This window comes from Balaenoptera physalus, assembly GCF_965194825.1.
Source record: "Balaenoptera physalus genome assembly, chromosome: 1".
Taxonomy (NCBI): domain Eukaryota; kingdom Metazoa; phylum Chordata; class Mammalia; order Artiodactyla; family Balaenopteridae; genus Balaenoptera; species Balaenoptera physalus.
The window spans coordinates 24,952,478-24,976,153 of NC_138882.1; the positions used below are offsets into that span (position 1 = coordinate 24,952,478).

General features: G+C 45.6%; 1 protein-coding gene across 4 annotated transcripts in view; it reads left to right on the forward strand.

Annotated features, from left to right (window-relative positions):
- The first annotated feature begins 6,807 nt into the window (after window positions 1-6,807).
- The window catches only part of STUM (stum, mechanosensory transduction mediator homolog), a 63,970-nt gene continuing 47,101 nt past the window's right edge, over window positions 6,808-23,676 (forward strand). For 2 of the 4 annotated variants that reach the window (XR_014254408.1, XR_014254409.1), the window contains exons 1-2: window positions 8,296-17,966; window positions 19,154-19,232. Coding sequence is in view for 2 of the 4 variants with exons in the window: in XM_082428122.1 (XP_082284248.1) it covers window positions 7,017-7,224 (208 nt within the window). In the remaining 2 variants the exon portion in view is untranslated. Of the gene's footprint in view, window positions 7,225-8,295; window positions 17,967-19,145; window positions 19,233-23,676 lie in introns of those variants that run through there. The other 2 variants (XM_082428123.1, XM_082428122.1) reach the window with 2 other exon arrangements.

The window sequence follows — 23,676 nt, forward strand, 5'->3', positions numbered from 1 at the left end:
GGCAAGGAGCAATATTGTTTAACAGTAACTCTGGGTCCCAGGTCCTTCTTCCCCTGGGGTGGAGATGCTATGTCCAAGCTCACCTTCCCACTTGGGGGATAGGTAACTTCTGCTAAGCTTCGCCCTTCCCTGTGAGGGGTGACTTCCTATAAGCACTAGGTTTCCAAATTCTGTAAACAGTTAGTGTCCAAATCTAGACAGCCTGGTCTGATTATGGCCAAGGTTTCTACCATGCTTACCTATTAAATAAAAAAAAGAATACCCACAAAGGGGAGCGCCCCTCCACTAGAACAGGGACCCACACTGAGTCCAGTAGAACACTCTGGCTCCGGCATGGGAAGATGGGAGAGTGGCGGGCCCGGGCCTCCACTTCTCTGTTTGATCTTGGCCTTATAAACATTCCCTTTCTCTCATTATGTTCCTCTGCAAACCTTATACTATTATGGCTTTGGGGGAGGCGTAGGGAGGGCAAATGTCACTTTAGGAAGGAAGATGAGAAGTTCTATCCACAGAGGAAGCAGGGAAGTGATCCACCTGATCCCAAGACCTGAAATAATACTACTGTTCTAATTTATGATCTAAATCCACATTCCTGGTCTTTTAGTGTGAGGAGGTTGGGCATGAAAATTTCTATTCAACAAATGGATAAATGGAGGCACAGAGAGATGACCTGCTCTGACTGAGATCACACAGTTGGGTGGAAGCGCAGATGTGAAGAGAAACCAGGTTGGGCTCTGTCTTTAACACCACACTTCACATGAGTGTGTTGTGTCTGGGAGAGGCAACCAGAAGATGTGTCAGTGGAAGTCAGCATGTGGATGGAAGTCTGAACACATGACTCGTGTAGATCAAGATCAGTGATTTAAGAAGGCTCATCACCAAGAAGCCCACTAACAGTCTTTGCAGTAGACTGTGGTCACTACAGCTATGTTTGTCTAGCATACATCCCCAGACACCTGTTCTGGTTACAGTAGCACCTCTTTTTTTGGGGGGTGCTTCTACCCACTCCTTGAGGTTTGATGGGGGCTGTCAATCACAGAATCCCACTCATGACAAGCCTGGTCAAACGTAACATAGTATTCTGGCAAAAGTGATTGATCCAAAATGTGGACCAGTCAGAACCCCTTCTCTGTGGGGAAGAAAGAAGTCTCTTTCTGCTTGGTTTGATTGGGAAGATGTGAACCTAGGGTTCAGAGGCCATCTTCCTCACCACATGGGGAGAACCAGGGTACAGAATGAACAGAATGAAACCACTACACAGAGAGGGAAGCAGAGCTGAGAGATGGAGAGAGAGAGGAATTGATTCGATGACTCATTGTCATAGTTTGAGCCCTTCTCTGGACTTCCCAGCCATGTGAGCCCATTGTATCAGTTGGGATTCAATCAGAGAAGTAGATCCAGCAGAATCACAGATGATTGACAGATAGATAAGTATACAGATATGGATTTATTACAAGGGATTGGCTTGCACCACTGTGGGGGCTGGCTAAGCAAATCTGAGGTCCAGGCAGACAGGGAGAGAAGGTCACAAGCAAGCGGGAAGCCCCTGGTAAGAGTTGAAACTTGACGTTCACAGGTTTTAGTCACAAAGGAAGATGTAGAAGGAAGGGAAAGCAACTGCTGACCTAACAGTCTCTTGGAGTTGCTCCCTCAGAGAAGGCCTAAGCCTGTTTTTAAAAGCACTTCTAACTGATTAAGTCAGGCCCAGCCAGGACACTCATAAATTAACTTAAGGTTGGCTGATTAGGGACTTCAATCACATATGCAGAATTGCTTCGCCACAACACCTAGATCAGCATTTGATTAAATGCCTAAGAGGAGGTGCACGTATGGTATAAAGTGACCACGGCCTCCATCTGTCCTTCAGCTCTTGAGAGCAATCATCATCTGTAGCCCATGCTAAATGGAAACAAATTAGAAAGGGAATTCTGGGAACTGTAATTCAGCTTTGCCACGTTCATACGTCAAAAACCATCACATCCATAAATTCCTTTTTTCCCTCTAAGCTAAATTGGAGTTGGGTTTTTCTATCACTTGGGGTGAAAAGGCTCCTGACTCAGTTCCCCTTTATTGAGTATCTTGCACATATTTTCTCCCTTACTCCCAACACATACACAAATGAGATAAGTATTATTTACAGTTTTGGAAACTGAGGCTCAGAGAAGTTAAGAAATTGTTTAAATACAGGGAGCTCCAAATAAAGTCTGTCTTTCTACTGCCAAGGCTACGATGTAGTCTTTTCCAAAAGGAGCAATCCTGGTTGATATATGAATTCCTTGTACAGTTTGGAAGCTGACTTAAGCAAAAAAAAATTTTTCAGCTAAAAAGAGGTTCAAAGCTGAGGTACTTTATTCAGCTGATGACAGAACAAGGCCAAACAACAGATTTTATCTTCATGACCCAATGCATGTATTTGGCTGATGTAATCAACTGTTTGATTTGTTTCCTCTGCTGTATTTGTGTCTGATTTCGGGGGGAGATTATTTTTTAAGGTTTCAACTTTTTTGGAGACCTCTTACTACCTGAAGTAGCTTAGATCTTAAACTCACCTTCAAACATCAGTCATGGTCACAATGTCAAATAGATATAAACCCTTTGCAAGAGGGATTAAGAAAAAAGAGAAAGCACAAATGACCAATATCAGGACTGAAAGAGGAGACATCACTACAGATTTCACAGACATTAAAAAGATAATAAGGGCTTCCCTGGTGACGCAGTGGTTGAGAATCTGCCTGCCAATGCAGGGGACACGGGTTCGAGCCCTGGTCTGGGAAGATCCCACATGCCGCGGAGCAACTAAGCCCGTGAGCCACAATTACTGAGCCTGCGCGTCTGGAGCCTGTGCTCCGCAACAAGAGAGGCCGCGATAGTGAGAAGCCCGCGCACCGCGATGAAGAGTGGCCTCCACTTGCCACAACTAGAGAAAGCCCTCGCACAGAAACAAAGACCCAACACAGCCATAAAATAAAAATAAATAAATAAATAATAATAATAAAAAAAAGATAATAAAAGGATATTATGAATAATTTTATGCTAACAAATTCAACAATTTAGGTGAAATGGGACAAATTCCTTGAAAATGGACACAGTAGGTGAAACTTTTGAGCTGGGATTCCAGTGAGCTGAACCTCCTAACAGCCAAATCCAATAGGCACTTTCGGGGTCTTACTCCATCTTTCTATGGCATTTGACACGGCTGACCTCTCCTCCTTAAAAATCTTCCTCTTTGGCTCCCATGAAACACTCTTAGTGTTTCTCCTTTAAAACCTCCTTCTCCCTCCTCCTTTCTTTCTGCTTAGTTTCAGTAGCCTCTGGTGAGTTTCCTGGAAACTCTAGTCTTCTTATTCCACATTTGCGTTACTCCACAGGGCTTTAAGTATTATTTGTATGCTGATGGCTCCAAAATCTGCAGCCCAAATAGCTTTACTGAGACTCACACTGACTAATTGACAGTCAAGACAGCTGGTTATATAATCAACAAGTGCCCACCACCCCTTGGCTGTCCTCAGTCCCTCAAACTCAGCTTTTCCGCTTTGTCTGCTAATAATATCATTATTATTTGTTCATTTGGGAACTATCCCTTCCCTATTCCCCATCCATGGAGGTCAGGAAGAGTCCTCCCTCTCATGAGCCCTAAGTTTACACTGTCAACTGAAGAACAAAAACAAACAAACAAACAAAAAACCCCACAAAAAATGCACAACCTAAAAGTTGTTGGTTATGTTTTATTAGGGGACCTTACTGATGACTATAGCCTCGGAAATAGCCTCTCAGATAGCTCTGAAGGACTCTTTTAAAGAGGTAAGGGAGGAGCTGGGATGTATAGGAATTTTTGTTGAAAAACAAACAAACATGTAGTCCAGCATCAAAAGATTACTGCTACTCACAAAAAACAGACATCTCAAGTTAATAATTTTAGTGCTTTTCTATGTCTGGGAAGTTGCAAGAGTCTGGGCTCATTGAAATTATACCTTTGATATGCATCTTAACTACCTAGGGCCAGTATCCCGTTTCCCTCCATCCTGAATTCCCCTCAGGGCGCACCGTCAGGGTGGCTGCAGTAACAGATGGCTTGATGGAGGGTAACATTCGTTGTTTATTGATATAATGGCAACCTTTTTTTTTCTGTCTACAACCCCCTTGAATCCATCCTCCACACTGTTGACTGAGTGGTCCTTCCCCCAAACCGTATCTCATTAGGGTAGTTTTAAAACCAGGGCTCAAATTCTTTGACATTACTCCATTGAGAGGTATGGTGTCCTCCATTTGAATCTAAGCAGGTTTGTGACTGCTTCGACCAACAGAGCCCACAGAACTGACACTGTGTGACTTCTGAGGTTAGGGCAGAAGGTCCACACAGCTTCCACTGGTCCTGCAATGCCCCCTCTGGGGAAGTTTCTCCCAGAACCCAGCCACCACATTGTGAAAAGTCCACGTCACGTGGAACGGCCATGTGTAGATGCTCTACGGAACAGTCCCAGCTGAGCCAGCTGTCAAGTTAGCCCAGTCAAGGTATCAGAGTTGAGAATCCTTTTGGAAGTGGATCCTCTAGCCACAGCTGTTCCAGCTGCCACCGTTTGAGTCCTCTCAGCTCCAGACGTAATAAAGCAAAGAAGGCCTGTCTGAGCTGTCCTCTGTCCAATTTTCTGATCCACAGAATTTGGGATCATAACAAAATAGCTGTGTCTGGGGGTAGTTTGTTACATAGTAATAGTGACTGGAATATTCAGGTCATGCCACATCCCTGCTTAAAATGTTGCAGTGATTCCATATAATCCAAATTCCTTTGCCAATCATTACTTGGTTCCTGCCCACCCCACCAGAGCCATCTTTAGCCCCTGCCCATACCAGCCTTAGTCCTGCCACACTTGAATTCCTGAAATGTTCCTACTTTTCTAGGTTTCCATGCCTTCATACGTGCTGTTGCTCTGCCTAGATGTCTTTCTGACATCCATTCTAGATATTAAGCAAATCATCTAGAAAACTGGAGGATGTAAATCCATTTCCTTCCCTGAAATCGTTTTAGTGGCCCTAAAACCATTCAGGTGCTTTGCAAAAGAATGTTCAAAGAATGTTTACTTAACCTCTCTGTACTCCAATTTTCCCATTGGTAAAATGGGGTAATAAATAATACTTCACAGAGCATGGTAAGGATTAAATGAGTTAAAATGTGTAAAGTGCTTAGTGCCCGGCAGAGTGCTTGGATAAATAAATGTTTGTTTAAAATAAAATAAATCTCCTGCAAGTAGTTAACTGTAGTCATTGCTCAAATCTCATCCACTATCACCTTCTTCGGGAAACCTCCTGACGCCTCCCCTCTGTAGCTGGTTTCACAGATGGTTCCATGTTTTCTCAGCACCTTCAGCTTACCCAGCTACAGCATTCATCACCGTCTGTAATTCTGTCCCTTGCGGTTGTTAGTATCGATCAGTTCATCTATTAGGCTCTTGAAGTCAGGGGCTGGGTTTTACTCCTTTCCCTCTCCCCAGAATCCAAGTCATATCAGGTCTTCAATAAGTAAGTATTAAACTGAATATTGCTTTGATTTTACAATCACAGTAACTCAAGCCCATAAGAGGTTAAATGAGTTCTTTTAAGTCATACAGGTAATTAGCGGCCGAACAGAGGCAAACATTTCGGTCCTGTTCACTTCTGACTGCCGGGCCTAACTAGTTACTGTGTGTGTGCTCGCCGGTATCACCACTACCCCCTGCTGACCACCTGCTTTTAAAATTATTTTATTCGGATACCCATAAAAGAATACCCATGGTTCTTTTTAGCATCCTTCCTCGGAGTCCCTGGGCTGTTTGGGGATTATTCAATCACCATTTTTCCTGGAGAAAGAGGGTTACTGAAAAGGAAGGGGATTTATGCAGACAATTTGCTGAACATCTGGATAATTCTGATGCCTTGAATCCCTCCCTAACATAAGAGGCGGTTGCTTTCGTTCATTTTTTCCAGGTGTGGAGGTGAAGGCGGCCGTTATTCAGGGAATCTGATTAAATATGGGGCCTCCTGCTGCCTTCTTGGACACGGCCCGGCCACATCCTTCTGCTTCTACCAACTGCTGCATTATCAACACCAGACGGCGCTGTGTCTTCGCTGGCTTTTTAAACACCAGGTCCAGCTCACAGAAGCCCCAGGTTTCTCCCAGAACTGTTCAGGGGATGGTCCACAACACCGCCCCCCCCCCCCCCCACACACACACCCACTTCCAAGCAACAGGCTCATTTATTTTAGCTTTTCCCATCTCGTGTGTGTGTGTGTGTGTATGTGTATGTAAGGAAGGGTCCCATTTAAACTAGTCTCATGGAGACCTGTTTGAAAAGCTGCGTCTCCTGCTTTCAGCTCGATTATCGATCCTAAAATCGCTTTTTCTCTGACTCAAGTCCATTTAAATCAGAACGAATTTAAAGCGTACTAGGCACCAGGCGCGGCGCGTTCCTTGCCTCCATCTCCCTAGCGTTACATGCATCCTCCGGAGTAAAGGACTCAGCCTCGAAGCCTTTCCCCGCCGTGCCAGCCGAGCGCACACGCCCAATTCGCGGTGCCCTTGGCTGAGGTTCCCGCCCGGTTCACCTGTCTGGGGAGTGAGACGTGTGTCCATTCCTCCCAATACCTGGACACCAGCTCCCTCTGCGTTCATCTTCTACTTTCTTCCCTCCTCCCTGATTTGTAAGCGGTATTTTGGGGGGGTGGGGGCAACGGAGGGGAGGGCGGGGAAGGGGCCCCGCGGGGAGGGGCGTCGGAGCGCTGTCACCGAGTGTCACGCCGCCCTCCCCGCCCCTCCGCCGGGGGTGTGGGAGCGCAGCGGAGCGCGCGGCAGAGGGCCGGGCGCTTGGGGACGCGGGAGTGCGGGGTTCTGGGCGAGCCGCGCGGCACACCGAGCACGCTGGACGCCTGAGCTCGGCGCGGAGCCCGGAGCCCGGAGCCCGGAGCCGGCCGCCACCCGCCCCCTGTGCACTGGGCGGCAGTCCCGGCCGCGGCAGCCCGGCTCCCGGGGAGCGCACCCCGCCATGGAGCCTTCGCACAAAGACGCCGAGACGGCGGCAGCGGCGGCGGCGGTGGCTGCGGCGGCGGCGGCGGACCGGGGGACGTCCTCGTCCAGCGGGGTGGTGGTGCAGGTCCGCGAGAAGAAAGGCCCCCTGCGCGCCGCCATCCCCTACATGCCCTTCCCCGTGGCCGTCATCTGTCTCTTCCTCAACACTTTCGTGCCGGGACTGGGTAAGACGCGGCGGCCGCGACCCCTGCGCCCCGGGCACCGGCGCGGGAGGGCGGCAGGGGAGGCGCCGGGGAGGGACCCTCGGGCGGCGCCCACGGGCGGCACGTGCTGCGCCGGCGCTCCCAGCGCCCTCTGGCAGGTGGCAGAAGCGCCTGGAGTGGGCGCCCGGAGGGAGGCGCGGTGAAGGGCTCCTGACACACCTTTCACCTTCTCCGACCTGGGAGCCAGGTGATCCGGGCCCAAAGAGCCAGAAACTTTGCCGGGAATGTTGGATCCCGCGGGCGGCGGCCCGGGCGGCTCTCTCGGCCCCGGCTAGGTTCCCCTCCAGGCGCCCCCAAATCCTGTCTTTTCCCTCCGCCGCGCGCGCCCCCCTAGGAGCTCCTTTCTCGGAGGGGCGCGGGCCCCCAGCCGGAAGAGCGTTGGGGCCGCGGGTGGGGGTGGCCAAGGTCCCGGGCATTCGAGAAGTCGGCCGAGCTGGGGAAAAGCGGGGCGAACCCGGATAGAAGGCTCCCCGCAGCCCCGCCTGCGTTCGCGCGGTGCTGGGCGTGTGTGGGCGAGAGCTCTTGAGCCAGAGTCTCCTCCACCTCCTTCCCGAGTGCCCGCGATTCCGCCGGCAGCCCCGCAGGACGCCGAGGGGAAGGGGGATGATTCTGTTAGTTTAGGTGCCTGTGGGTTTGAACCGCACTTGGCCAGAGGTGACCCCATAACTCCATCCCATCACTTCCGTTCCTGAGAAAGTGGAGAGAGCGCGGTTGTAATTCGGTGTCGGACTTTGGCTGCCTGCAGGGTCCTTGATGGCACCAGTGTCCCAAATTTTAAAACAGAGGCCCATCACAGAGATAGGAGTGCCGAAGAGGGCTTAAAGGGAGGAAATGCTAGGTTTTCTTGACCCTCCCTCTCCTAACCCCACCCCCAAATCTGTCTGCACGCCCTCCCCCCACTCCCAGCTTGCCAGCTTGGCACCGGCTGTTCTTCCGTGCTAAGAGCACCCCACCCCCCAATTCCGTGCGGGACTGGAGAGGCAGGCACCTCTGTGCCCAGGAGAAAGCTTGCCGCTGGAAGGCTCCAAGTTCCCAAGAACAGAGGTCAGCTAGAAGTGGCTTTCTGTTTTGCTTTGGCCTTTCTCACGGCCCCGCTCTCAGCCAGCTCTGCAGGGTCCTCTGCAGCGCTGATAGCGAAGATCACACCCACCCACGCAGGTCGCGTTCACTTTCCCCTTCGTGCTCACCTTTCTGCCCCCTGGGGGGAGGTGGGGGGCTGTGGCCACAGCACCGTATCTGTCTAAGCAGGAAGTTAGGTGGTCTTTAGTTGGGCGTCCGCCTTGTTGGTGCCTTCAGCAGGCTGGTTGGTGTCACGGCGGCTCTCTTCGCACATTTAGACACGGTGGGGACGCAGCAGACGTTAATTTAAGTTGTCAGAAATCCCCACCTGCTGGAGTAAAAACACACTGCCTGTCCGTCTCTCTGGGGATGTGAAGATCATGAGCAGGGATGTGTCTCGATTCCACTTTTCTTAAAGTGGTGAAGTAAATGCCACCTTATGGTCTTTGAGGAAGGAAGCACATTGGGGCCTGGTGGGAGGAGCTCCGTCAAGTCTCTGCTGGCTGAGGCCACAGCCCCTGTGCACCTGCGCCTGCCCTCCTGGGTCTGCCTCACTAGGTCCCTTTCCCACCCTTAGCCCTGCTGCCACGCCCCCTGCCCTTCTGCCCCCCTGCCCTGGGCATCCAGCTCTTCCCTCTTTACACTTCCCTTTGTTAGATCCGAATCCTATGGGATTTTTGTAAGAAACCTTTCTAAGAAGCTAGAAGAAAATAAAGAGGAAAAAAAGCAAACTACAACAGTAATAAAACAGGTTGAGATGAGCCATGGGTATACAGACTTAGGAATTTTCAACGACGAAATCCAGGCATTTTATCGTTTTGTTTTGACTGTCATTGTACAGTGGACTGAGTGCACAGGCCCTGGCCCCTCTCCACCCTGAAGGGGGTTCCAGATCCTTGTTGGTGTTTCATATCTGTGAGTCAGGGATGCCTGTCTCTCCAGGTTGCTGGGAGGATGAAATGAGATTACGTAAAGCTCAGGGTCTGGCCATTAGAGAGTGTTCTGGAGACCGTGGGTCCCTGTTGTTCTTTGCCCTTCTACAGAGCTGAGTGCTGCTCCCATCTCTGGTATGTGGGGCCACCCCCGGGACCTTTCTTCTGAGTACTTATTGATCTCTCTGTTCCCCTCGACCTGCAGTAGAGTCCTGGACGACAAAGCAGCACAGGCAAAACTTGCAGGCTTTTTTTTTTTTTTTTTTTTTTTTTGCACTGCCCCCTCCCCAGTGGTTTGAATGGTCCCAGCTCTCAGAAATTTTTCCCTCAACCCAGATCCACCTCTCCAGGTCCTCCTGGCTTATCTGATGCTCTGCAAAAACTGAGTATTCATGTCTAGCTCTGCCCTTTGAGGAAGCGAAGCTTCTTTTAATGCATTCACTCATTCATTCGACAAACACAGAGCACCAACCACATACCCGGCACTGGGGATGTGACGATGAATAAATCAGTCAAGATGCCATAGATAGTTGAGGGAAATGGATGCAAACTTTGTTTAAATTTGAAAGTGCTATGATGGCAGCAGGAAGAGTATTTGAGCAGTAAGTGATTCTTCCAGGGTTGGGGTGGGTGTTCAGAGAAAGCCTCCCAGAGGGAGTAGTATTGGGTTAGACTTTGCTGAGAGTATCCATCACGAGGCCCCAAGCACTTGCCATCCTCACTTCACTCCCACTCTCTGGAAACTGGTCACAGCATTGGCCCAAAGAGCTCTTCTTTTTTCTGGAAGCATCCTCACCTGCAAGTCCTCTCCTCATTTGCAGATTGGATGAGAGTGCCAGTGTTGGGCTGAATGAAGGCACGGTTTTTCTCTGGTAGAGTGTCTCAGGTCCATCCAGTCTGCAGGACCTGCCATGGAGAAGCCCAGTCCTTACAATTCCCTGGTGCCTTCTCCACCCAAGCAGCAGTGCTGTTGGGATAACATACATAAGAGGGGTGTTTCCTTTCCTGGGGAGTGGATGGGAAGGAGAAGTCATTTATGATCGCTCTGACTCCTCATTGGAACGATACAAAATAAATTTGAAAAATGGATGATGGTAATTTCCTATTCAGTGAAAGTCTACTAATAAAGACCATGGACCGTCATAGTCCAGCTGGTAGGGCATTTATAAGTATACACAATTACTCATACATGTAATGGAATTTCACTGTTATGCCCCCAAATAGCCAGAGGGTTTATCTATTGGTTAGGATCCAAATTATACTTTCATATTTGAAAACTGTATCTATCTTGATTGACTTGGTGAAATGAAAATGTTGATAACTCAGATAGTGGCAGGGAAAGTTGGACAGAGGAGAACTTCCATTGACTGTTAACCATTCCATCAGATTAATGTTGGATATTAATCTACTGTTGAATATTCATAAATATTTAATCTATCCCTAATATATTGCCTACTCTTTGACACTCAGCTAAGGTCTTGCTTCCCTGGTCAGAGCACCACAGGCTGGCTCAGCTTCTCTCTCTCTTTCCTTTAAGCCTGAGCCTCTAGTTGATGACGAATCGTTCCCTACCCTGTGGCATCTTTTGTATTGTTGCCTTTTTATTATTGTTTCAAGAGTTTATTATTTGTCTATCTAGATAGATTGTAAGTTCCTTGACAGCAGGAACCATTTAAAGTTTCTCCTTGATATACTATCAATATGCTATTTATGGAATGCACACTGACCAGAATTTTACTCCTTGAATAGGCATTAGAGATCATCTCGCCCAATGCCTTTATTTTATATAGAAGTGAGGCAGGCCGGAGGATGAAAGGACCAAGGAAGTTCACATCCTACTCAACCTTTTTAAGGAAGTCATTTGAGGGTGTATTTCAGCAAAACAAGAGAGTAAACCAAGAAAGAAGATATGAGATCCAGGGAATAATGTATCCAATTCAGGGCAGACATGAAAAGCAACGCAGGATAAAATTGTTCAGCAAGCCTGGAGAGCAGTCAGTCTTCATTAGAGTGGGAGGGTAGAAGGCTCCAGGAAAGAGGTTTCTGAGGATGATGTGAGAAGGGGACATTCCACAGAGTAGAGAATATTATTGGTGTACTGCAAGAGATTAAAGTTGTGATACAAAACAGAAAGCAAGCAAGAAAAACAGAAGGCAATTAGTAACTGCAGTAAAGACAAAAGGCTATGCAAAAGCATTAATATCCTCAAATGAAGCAACCTACCCAATTATATCAGGAGGCCAGTAGGCTTCAAAAAGAATAGAAGATTCCAAACAATAAATGAGAAAGAATTTGAGGATACTAGGGATATGATGTAGAAAGCACATGTTTCTTCTACCAACAATAAAAAAGAGAGGTAATAACAACTTCAGGAAAAACAACAACAAAAAATTATTAAAGGTATAGCTCAAATAAGAAGCAAATCAAAATGTGGCCTGATTTTAAGCAAGTGGTGGAATGTAAGGAAAGCTCTTTTAAGTGCATAGAATCTGTCATTGGAACAGTGGTGCACTGTATGGGCTCTTAGCTTCCCTTTGATTCTGTAGTGAAGAATATTTGCTTAGTCATAATGATATAAATGCTCCTCAGTTTTTTGGGGTTTTTTTCCACATCTTTATTGGAGTATAAATGCTTTACAGTGTTGTGTTAGTTTCTGCTGTACAACTAAGTGAATCAGCTATATGTATACCTATATCCCCATAACCCCTCCCTCTTGAACCTCCCTCCCACCTTCCCTATCCCATCCCTCTAGGGGGTCACAAAGCACCGAGCTGATCTCCCTGTGCTATGCAGCAGCTTCCCACTAGCCATCCATTTCACATTTGGTAATGTTTATATGTCAATGCTACTCTCTCACTTCATCTCAGTTTCCCCTTCCCCCTTGTGCCTTCAAGTCTGCTCTCTACGTCTGCGTCTTTATTCCTGCCCTGCCACTAGGTTCATCAGTACTGTTTTTTTAAATTCCGTATATATGCATTAGCATACGGTATTTGTTTTCCTCTTTCTGACTTACTTCATTCTGTATGACAGATGCTAGGTCCATCCACCTCACTACAAATAACTCAATTTCATTCCTTTTTATGGCTGAGTAATATTCCATTGTATATATGTGCCACACTTCTTTATCCAGTCATCTGTTGATGGACATTTAGGTTGCTTCCATGTCCTGGCTATTGTAAATAGTGCTGCAATGAACATTGGGGTGCATGTCTCTTTTTGAATGATGGTTTTCTCAGGGTATATGCCCAGTAGTGGGATTGCTGGGTCATATGGTAGTTCTATTTTTAGTTTTCTAATGAACCTCCATACTATTCTCCATAGTGGCTGTATCAATTTACATTCCCACCAACAGTGCAAGAGGGTTCCCTTTTCTCCACACCCTCTCCAGCATTTATTGTTCATAGATTTTTGACGATGGCCATTCTGACCGGTGTGAGGTGATACCTCATTGTGGTGTTGATTTGCATTTCTCTAATAATTAGTGATGTTGAGCATCTTTTCATGCATTTGTTGGCCATCTGTAGGTCTTCTCTGGAGAAATGTCTATTTAGGTCTTTTGCCCATTTTTGGACTGGGCTGTTTGTTTTTGTGATATTGAGCTGCATGAGCTGCTTGTATATTTTGGAGATTAATCATTTGTCAGCTGCTTCATTTGCAAATATTTTCTCCCATTCTGAGTGTTGTCTTTTTGTCTTGTTTATGGTTTCCCTTGCTGTGCAAAAGCTTCTAAGTTTCATTAGGTCCCATTTGTTTATTTTTGTTTTTATTTCCCTTACTCTAGGAGGTGGGTCAAAAAGGATCTTACTGTGACTTATGTCATAGAGTGTTCTGCCTATGGTTTCCTCTAAGAGTTTTATAGTGTCTAGCCTTACACTTAGGTCTATAATCCATTTTGAGTTTATTTTTGTGTATGGTGTTAGGGTGTGTTCTAATTTCATTCTTTTACATGTAGCTGTCCATTTTTCCCAGCACCACTTATTGAAGAGGATGTCTTTTCTCCATTGTATCTTCTTGCCTCCTTTATCAAAGATAAGGTGACCATATGTGCGTGGGTTTATCTCTAGGCTTTCTATCTTGTTCCATTGATCTATATTTCTGTTTTTGTGCCAGTACCATACTGTCTTGATTACTGTAGTTTTGTAGTATAGTCTGAAGTCAGGGAGCCTGATTCCTCCAGCTCTGTTTTTCTTTCTCAAGATTGCTTTGGCTATTCGGGGTGTTTTGTGCTTTCATACAAATTGTAAAACTTTTTTTTTAATTAATTAATTTTTATTTTTATTTATTTTTGGCTGCGTTGGGTCTTCATCGCCATGCATGGGCTTTCTCTAGTTGCAGCGAGTGGGGACTACTCTTCATTTTGGTGCGTGGGCTTCTCATCGTGGTGGCTTCTCGTTGTGGAGCATGGGCTCTAGGCACGTGGGCTTCAGTAGTTGTGGCACGTGGGCTCAGTAGTTGTGGCTTGCAGGCTCTAGAGCACAGGCTCAGTAGTTGTGGTGCACGGGCTTAGTTGCTCCATGGCATGTGGGATCTTCCCAGACCAGGGCTCGAACCCGTGTCCCCTGTATTGGCAGGCGGATTCTTAATCACTGTGCCACCAGGGAAGCCCACAAATTGTAAAATTTCTTGTTCTAGTTCTGTGAAAAATGGCTTTGGTAATTTGATGGAGATTGCATTGAACCTGTAGATTGCTTTGGGTAGTATAGTCATTTTCACAATATTGATTCTTCCAATCCAGGAACATGGTATATCTCTCCCTCTGTTTATGTTACCTTTGATTTCTTTCATCAGTGTTTTATAGTTTTCTGTGTACAGGTCTTTTGCCTCCTTGGGTAGGTTTATTCCTAGGTATTTTATTCTTTTTGTTGTGATGGTAAATGGGATTGTTTCCTTAATTTCTCTTTCTGATCTTTCATTGTTAGTGTATAGGAATGCAAGAGATTTCTGTTCATTAATTTTGTATCCTGCAACCTTACCAAATTCATTGATTAATTCTAGTAGTTTTCTGGTGGCATCTTTAGGATTTTCTATGTATAGTATCATGTCATTGGCAAACAGTGACAGTTTTACTTCTTCTTTTCCAATTTGTATTCCTTTTATTTCTTTTTCTTCTCTGATTGCTGTGGCTAGGATTTCCAATAGTATGTTGAATAACAGTGGTGAGAGTGGACATCCTTGTCTTGTTCCTGATCTTAAAGGAAATGCTTTCAGTTTTTCACCATTGAGAATGACGTTTGGTGTGGGTTTGTAGTATATGGCTTTTATTATGTTGAGGTAGGTTCCCTCTATGCCCACTTTCTGGAGAGTTTTTATCAGAAATGGGTGTTGAATTTTGTCAAAAGCTTTTTCTGCATCTGTTGAGATGACAGAGATGACATATGGTTTTTATTCTTTAATTTGTTAATATGGTGTATCACATTGATTGTTTTGCGTATATTGAAGAATACTTGCATCCCTGGGATAAATCCCACTTGGTCATGGTGTATCATCCTTTTATTGTACTGTTGGATTCTGTTTGCTAGTATTTTGTTGAGGATTTTTGCGTCTGTGTTTATCAGTCATATTGGTCTATGATTTTCTTTTTTTGTGATATCTTTGTCTGGTTTTGGTATCAGTGTGATGGTAGCCTTGTAGAACGACTTTGGGAGCGTTCCTCCCTCCACAATTTTTTGGAAGAGTTTGAGAAGGATAAGTGTCACTCTTCTCTAAAAGTTTGATAGGATTCACCTGTGAAGCCATCTGGTCCTGGACTTTTGTTTGTTGGAAGATTTTTAATTACAGTTTCAATTTCATTACCTGTGATTGGTCTGTTTATATTTTCTAATTCTTCCTGTTTCAATTTTGGAAGGTTGTACTTTTCCAAGAATTTGTCCATTTCTTTCAGGTTGTCCATTTTATTGGCACTTTATAGTTGCTTGTAGTAGTCTCTTATGATCTTTTGTATTTCTGTGGTGTCAGTTGTAATCTCTCCTTTTTCATTTCTAATTTTATTGATTTGCATCCTCCCCCTTTTTTTCTTGATGAGTCTGGCTAAAGGTTTATCAATTCTGTTTATCTTCTCAAAGAACCAGCTCTTAGTTTTATTGATCTTTGCTATTTTCTTTGTTTCTATTTCATTTATTTCTACTCTGATCTTTATGTTTTCTTTCCTTCCACTAATTTTGGGTTTTCTTTGTTCTTCTTTTTCTAGTTGCTTTAGGTGTAAGGTTAGATTGTTTATTTGAGATTTTTCTTGTTTCTTGAGGTGAGCTTGAATTGCTATGAACTTCCCTCTTAGAACTGCTTTTGCTGTGTCCCATAGGTTTTGGATCATCGTGTTTTTGTCGTCATCTCTTTCTAGGAATTTTTTGATTTCCTCTTTGATTTCTTCAGTGATCTCTTGGTTATTTAGCAGTGCACTGTTTAGCCTCCATGTATTTGTGTTTTTTCCTGTAATTGATTTCTAATCTCATAGCGTTGTGGTCGGAAAAGATGTCTGATACAATTTCAATTTTCTTACATTTTCCAAGGTTTGATTTGTGACCCAAAATGTGATCTACTCTGGAGAACTTTCTGTGTGCACTTGAGAAGAAAGTGTATTCTTCCACTTTCAGGTGGAATGTCCTAAAAATATCAATTAAGTCTATCTGGTCTATTTTGTCATTTAAAGCTTGTGTTTCCTTATTTATTTTCTGTCTAGATGACCTGTCTATTGGTGTAAGTGGGGTGTTAAAGTCCCCCAGTATTATTGTCTTACTATCGATTTCTCCTTTTATGGCTGTTAGCATTTGCCTTATGTATTGAGCTGGTCCTATGTTGGATGCATAAAAATTTATAATTGTTATGTTTTCTTCTTGGATAGATCCCTTGATCATTATGCAGTGTCCTTCCTTATCTCTTGTAACAGTCTTTATTTTAAAGTCTATTTTATCTGATATGAGTATTGCTACTCCAGCTTTCTTGTGATTTTGATTTGCATGGATATCTTTTTCCATCCTCTCACTTTCAGTCTGTATGCCTCCCTAGGTCTGAAGTGCGTCTCTTGTAGACAGTGTATATAAGGGTCTTGTTTTTGTATCCATTCAGCCAGTCTATGTCTTTTGGTTGGAGCATTTAATCCATTGACATTCAAGGTGATTATCAATATGTATGTTCCTATTACCATTTTCTTAATTGATTTCGGTTTGTTTTTGTGGGTCCTTTTCGTCTCTGGTGTTTCTCGCTTAGAGAAGTTCCTTTAGCATTTGCTGTAAAGCTGGTTTGGTGGTGCTGAATTCTCATAGCTTTTGCTTGTCTGTAAAGCTTTTGATTTCTCCATTGAATCTGAATGAGATCCTTGCTGGGTAGAGTAATCTTGGTTGTAGGTTTTTGCCTTTCATCACTTTAAATATGTCCTGCCACTCCCTTCAGGCTTGCAGAGTTTCTGCTGAAAGATCAGCTGTTAACCTTATGGGGATTCCCTTGTGTGTTGTTTGTTACTTTTCCCTTGCTACTTTTAATATTTTTTCTTTGTATTTAATTTTTGATAGTTTGATTAATATGTGTCTCAGCATGTTTCTCTTTCAGTTTATCCTGTATGGGACTCTTTGTGCTTTCTGGATTTGATTGACTATTTCCTTTCCCATGTTAGGGAAGTTTTTGACTATAATCTCTTCAAATATTTTCTCAGACCCTTTCTTTTTCTCTTCTTCTTCTGGGACCCCTACAATTCGAATGTTGGTGTGTTTAATGTTGTCCCGGAGCTCTCTGAGACTGTCCCCAATTCTTTTCATTCTTTTTTCTTTTTTCTGCTCACTGGCAGTTATTTCCACCATTTTATCTTCCAGCTCACTTATCCGTTCTTCTGCCTCGGTTTCTGCTATTGATTCCTTCCAGAGTATTTTTAATTTCAGTTATTGTGTTGTTCATCACTGTTTGTTTGCTCTTTAGTTCTTCTAGATCCATGTTGAATGTTTCTTGTATTTTCTCCATTCTGTTTCTGAGATTTTGGATCATCTTTACTATCATTACTCTGAATCCTTTTTCAGGTAGGTTGGCTATTTTGTCTTCATTTATTTGGTCTTGTAGGTTTTTACCTTGCTTCTTCATCTGTAACATTTTTTTGTCGTTTCTATTTTTTTTTTTTTTTTTTGATGGGTGTGGCTGTATTCCTGTCTTACTGGTTGTTTGGCCTGAGGCATCCAGCACTGGAGTTTGCAGGCAGTTGGATAGAGCTGGGTATTGGTGCTGAGAAGAGGACCTCCAGGAGGCCTCACTCTGATTAATATTCCCTGGGGTCTGAGGTTCTCTGTTAGTCCAGTGGTTTGGACTCGGAGCTCCCACCACAGGAGTTCAGGCCTGACCTCCGGCCTGGGAACCAAGATCCCGCAAGCTGAGTGGTGTGGCAAAAAAAAAAAAAAAAAAAAATTAGGAGCAATACAATAACAAAGAATAAAAAACAAAATAGAAAGATAAAAAATATATTAGGAAAAATAAAAATATAATTGAAACAACTGCAACAAGGTAAAATAAAACCACAACAGAAAAAAAAAAAAAAAAAGCCTTGGCTGTGGAGGCAGAGTTTAGGCGGGGGTGGAACTTAGGCAGGGGCGGGGTTTAGGGTGGGGCGGGACCTAGGTGGGTGGGGGGGGTGGCATTTGAGTGTGGGGCGGGGCATCTGCTTAGGATGTGCCCAGAAGGGGAGAGGCAGCACATGGAAAGGAGGGCCTCTGGAGTGTGGAGTTCCGGAGTTTGGAGGTAAGGCCCTGGGTGAGGGTGTGTGGGTGGGGTTTAGGCCCAGCACGATGGAGGGGGTCTCTGAGTGTAGAGGTGGGGCCCTGGGTGGGGGTGTAGGGGCGGGGCTTGGGCCCTGCACGGGAGGAGGTAGGCTCCGAGTGCAGAGGATTGGCCCGGGAACCCAACAGGCTCCCTGGTGCCCAAGTGTACAGGGAAAGCACTGGCCACTTTCCCTTCTGTTCCTTCATGCCCCCCTCCCATGGTCTCCCCCAGGGTCTCCTCTGTCCCTGCTGGACCCCTAACAGTGGGTGGGTCCCGCTGGGTGTAGGAACTCCTCCCCTCCCCCAGCCACCCCTCAGGGGTGCCGGTCCTGGAGGTCCGGCCTGTACTTTTGCTCCCCCTTCCCTCCCTCCCACTCCCTCAGGACCTGCACAGCTGGAGGGGGCCTAGGTGGGCAGAGGATCAGGCCCGGGATCTCAGCAGGTTCCTGGGGGCCCCAGTGGGCAGGGGAAACCTGGCCACGTTCCCTTTTGATCCTTCACCCTCCCAGTGGTCCCCCAATTTTCCCTTCGGATGTGGGATCCCTTCTCCTCCCCCAGCCGCCCCTCAGGGACACCAGTTCCGTCTGGCCTCCACTACTCCTCCCCCTTCACTCCCCCCATGCCCCACGGCCTACCCGCTCACTGGGGGTTCCTCCCGTCCCCTTAGGTGTCTATGGTTCCCCACCAGTGCCTGGTAGGTGCCCTAGTTGTGCGGAGACCCTAATTCCACGTTCTCCTAGTCCGCCATCTTGACTCCGCCCTCCTCAGTGGTTTTCAGCTTTTAAAACCAACCACAGGCAAAGCACTGAAGAGTACTTAATAATAGCTATAAAGGAGTGTGAAAGATTTTTTTTACCTTGGCAATATAAAATTTTAAAAAAAAACAGCTTGTAGAAGTTGGCAGGTAGATTGTGATAGATTAAATTATTGTTCCCACTTATCCACTGAAAGATGATGGCACATCTCCACTTAATGCCCTGTGGCTTGCCACGATTCCTGTGGGAGGGGACTACTTCGTTTCCTGCCCATCGATATCAGGCTTGGCCATGTGACTTGCTTTGGCCAGTTGAGTGAGTGGAAGTGACATATGCCATGCCTGAGCAGACATTTTCAGAGGTATTGTGAGGTTCTGCCATTGTTCTTTTCCCTCTCTCATGAGAATGGCAGGTCTCAGATGGGGGCTGCTTTTCAACCTGGCTCCCAGAATAAAGAGGATATCGGAAGCAAGGCATGACATGTCACGTGAGTGAGTAATAAGCCTGAGTTCCTGAGATTTTTCTGTTGTTGTGTTAGTGTTGTTATTGTCCCAACACAACCTACCAAAGCTGACTAATGTGTGGAGGGTAGAGATGTTAATACCCTCCTCATGTGGAGTGGGTGATGAAGACATACTGTCTGTAGTTGCTAGACCAAGAAATAAAGACTACCAAGGAAATCAACAGATGCACTGAAATACAGTAATGATGTTTTGGGACAATGGGATAATGTGGGAACAAGAGTAGAAGGGAGATGAGGAATGGTTAAGTAAGCTAACTCTTATGTATCATAGCAGAAAGTCAATAAATGATGTCTAAAGTTGATAAAACAAAAAAAGCAATATAAGCATACTCTGGAGATTAGGAAAACACCAGAAGAATTCCCAGTCTTTCAGACATCTCAATTTTCCTTTGTCTAGTGACTCATTATTAGCACATATACATACTGAAATTGTCTCCCATCATTTTGAAATAGGATCTCTTGATCCCACACCCACCTCTGCCCATTGCCCATCTCTCTGTTCCCCTTTGTGGCTCAATTCCCTGAAAAAGTTGTCTAGATTTGTTGTCATCAATCCCTCTTCCCTCATTTTCTCTTGAACACACTCTAAGCATGTTTTTACCTCCATCAGTCACCTAAATTGTACTTATCAGTATCACCAGTCTCCTCCAGATTTTCTGAATCCAGTGGTCAATTCTGCCTTCACCTTCCCGGACCTCTCAGTCGCATTGGACACAATTGCTCACTCCCTCCTCCAAACACTGTCTTCACTCGGCTTCTGGAACACCACCCTCTCCTAGTTTTCTTTATGCCTCGTGACTCCTTCTCTGTTTCCTTTGCTCATCTCATCAACTTCTAAACTTGGGAGTTCCCCAGGGCACTTGATCTTCTTGATCTTGATCTTCTCTTTGATCTTGATCTCTTTTCTGCCTACACTCAACCCCCGATGTTCATGCTGAGTCTCCTGGCTTTACATTGCATCCTTGCGATGATGACTCCCAGATCCAGATCTCCAGCTCAGACCTCTCCCCTGACCTCCGGAGTTTTATATCCAACTGACTTCTCAATATCTCCCCTTGGAAAGCAAAAGGCATCACAGACTTAACTTACCCAAAACCAAACTTCTGATTTTCTTCCCCAAACTTACTTCTCCCTCGTCTTTCCCCATCTCAGCAAATGGCATCCTTCCAGTAGCTCAGGCCAAAAGCTGGGATTCATCCTTGACTCCTCTTTTTCTCACACCCCACGCCCAGTCTGTCAGGAAACACTTGGCTCTGCTTTCGTAATGTAGTCAGTATCTGACCACTTCTCATCATCTTGTGTCTACTTCACTGGTCCAAGCCTCCATCTTCTCCAGAGTGCAGTGGCCTCTTAAAGGGCTGCTTGCCCTTACTGACCTCCCTTATAGCCTGTCCTCAACGTGGCCATAAGAGGGATCCTTTTAAAACACAAGTGAATCAGATAATGTTACTTTGGGGCTGGAAACCCTCCAATGGCTCTCATGTCACTCAAGTAAAAGCTCAAGTCCTCATGATGACCCACGTGGCCCTAGGCCAGAGCTGTTAAAAAGAAATATAACATGAGCCACAGGTGTAATCTTAAAATTTCTAGTACCTATATTATAAAAAAAGTAAAAAGGAACAGGTGAAATTAACTTTATTAGTATATTGTACTTAACCCAGTATATCCAAAATTTCATCATTCAATGCTTTTTTTTTTTTTTTTTTTTGCTGCGTTGGGTCTTCGTTGCTGCACGCGGGCTTTCTCTAGTTGCGGCGAGTGGAGGCTACACTTGGTTGTGGTGTGCGGGCTTCTCGTTGCAGTGGCTTCTCTTGTTACAGAGCATAGGTTCTAGGCGCACGGGCTTCAGTAGTTGTGGTATGTGGGCTCAGTAGTTGTGGCTCGCGGGCTTAGTTGCTCCGCGGCATGTAGGATCTTCCTGGACCAGGGCTCGGACCCATGTCCCCTGCATTGGCAGGTGGATTCTTAACCACTGCACCACCAGGAAAGCCCTCAATGCATTTCAATATGAGAAATTTATTTTCTCACAGTTCTGGAGGCTGGAAGTCCAAGATCAAGGTATTAGCAGGGTTGGTTTCTCCTGAGTTCTCTCTCCTTGGCTTGTAGACAACCACTTTCCCCCATGTGTCTTTACATGGTCTTCTGTCTGTGTGTCTCTGTGTCCAGATCTCCTCTTCTTATAAGGACATCAGTCATATGGGGTTAGGGCCCATCCTCAAGACCTCATTTTAAGTTATTTACCTCTTTAAAGACCTTATCTCCAAACACAGTCACATTCTGAGGCACTGGGAGTTAGGACTTCAATATAGGAGTTTTGAGGGGACACAGTTCAGCCCATAACACCTTCCAGACGATCTTACTTAAAATTGTGGCTCTCCTCCTCCTCCCCAGACTCCCTACCTTTCCCTAGTTCATTTTCCTTAAGAGCACTCTCACTATCAAACATACGGTATACTGCAGGGACCCTGTCCCCTTTGACCTTGCATCTCAGCAGGAGCACGGTGCACATCTGGGGAGTGATGTGCTGTGTAGTAGGCACCGAGTCAACTGTCCTCTGCTCAGCACGCCCCTGGGTCTACACTTGATTGCAGCACAAACTTCCTTAGTATCACCTGCTGACTGACCACGTCCACTCCCCACAGCAGCTCCATTTCTTGCAACATCTGGGAAGAAATGTGGATGCTATTTACATTATTGAACCGGACCTGGTCACCCCTCAAAGTATCACTGCCTAGGCTGTGACCCAACTCACTACGGGATACGTCCCATGGGAGACTCACTGAGCGAGTGTCACTTGGCACAGTGACATTTATACATTGGCTTTTGAATGATGCTGCAATGTATAGGTAGGCAGGTAGGGGAAATACAGTGGGGTGACCTGGAAGGCACTGGACTAAATCACATCTCCCGTTGCGCATCAGATTCATGAAGCCACGAGGCGTCGTGGAAAGGGGGTGAACTAGAAGTTAGGAGGCCCCAGAGCTAGTTCTGATTTTTCAGATGCATGCAGCCCTGAGCCCCTTCGCCTCTCTGAGCCCATTTCCCCATCCGTGAAACGGAAATAATCCCCACTCTGCCACCTCGCAGGGTCATTATGTTCTGTTTAACCGCGAAACACTCCGTGGTCAGAAAGAGGGCTATCACTACCAGTTAACATTGACAAAATGTCCTTTGTTCCCAAGCTCATCCTGGGCTTTTCCTCACAGTGGCACGAGGGTTAGCAGGAGAGCTGTAAGCAGGGCAGCTTTTTCAGCATCTGGTCCCATGTGGCTCAGAGCCGAGACCTGGGACCTCCTGCTGGGCACTGCTGGGACCTCCCATACCCAACACGCTGGGGGCAAGGGGGCAACAGCGCACATTCTCTAGGGCTTGGTTTACCATTTACCAGAAGGTTCTGCCATTATAACCCCAAAACCCTGGGCCTCTGAGAGGGACGTGTCTCTGAGGCCGACTACCGTTTGGTAAAAGGCTGTGGGAGCATCAAACTGGAGAATGAATGTGTGCGTGTGTATTTGGACACGCAGGCACATGCACAAATGCCCCGCAAGCTTTACCTGTAGTTATCTTACTGTAAAAGTTAGACAGATCCTAGGTCTGTGTTTGAACTTCCCAGCTCATGAGTCCAGGGAGACCATTTATTCATCCTGGAGGCCATGTAGGTGGTTTGTAGCCCTGAAGCCCTATCACCTGGGCAAGGGGCAGAGGTTGGCCTTGGGAGGATGTATTTTTATTGAAGTTTAGTAGATTTACAATATTACATTAGTTTCAGGTGTACAACATAGTGATTCAGTGTTTTTATAGATTTAAAGTTACTACAAAGTTTTGGCTATATTCCCTGTGCTGTGTAATATATCCTTGTTGCTTATTGATTCTATACATAGTAGTTTGTATCTCTAACAGACTTGCCCCTAACTTGCCCCTCCTCCTTTCCGTCTCTCCAGTGGTAACCACTAGTTTGTTCTCTCTGTGTTTCTGCTTTGTTATATTCATTCATTTGTTTTATTTTTTTAGATTCCACATATAAGTGATATCATACAGTATTTGTCTTTGTCTGACGTATTTCACTAAGCATAATACCCTCCAGGTCCACCCATGTTGTTGCAAATAGCAGAATTTCATTTTTTAAAGTTAATTTTAATGAAGTATAGTTGATTTACAGTGTTGTGTTAATTTCTGCTGTACAGCGAAGTGATTCAGTTATACATAAATATATATTCTTTTTCATATTCTTTTCCATTATGGTTTATCACAGGATATTGAATGTAGCTCCCTGTGCTATACAGTAAGACCTTGTTGTTTATCCATCCTATATATAGTAGTTTGCCTCTGCTAATCCCAAACTCCTAATCCTTCCCTCTCCCCTCTTCCCCCTCCTTGGCAACCACAATGCTGTTCTCTATTTCTGTGAGCCT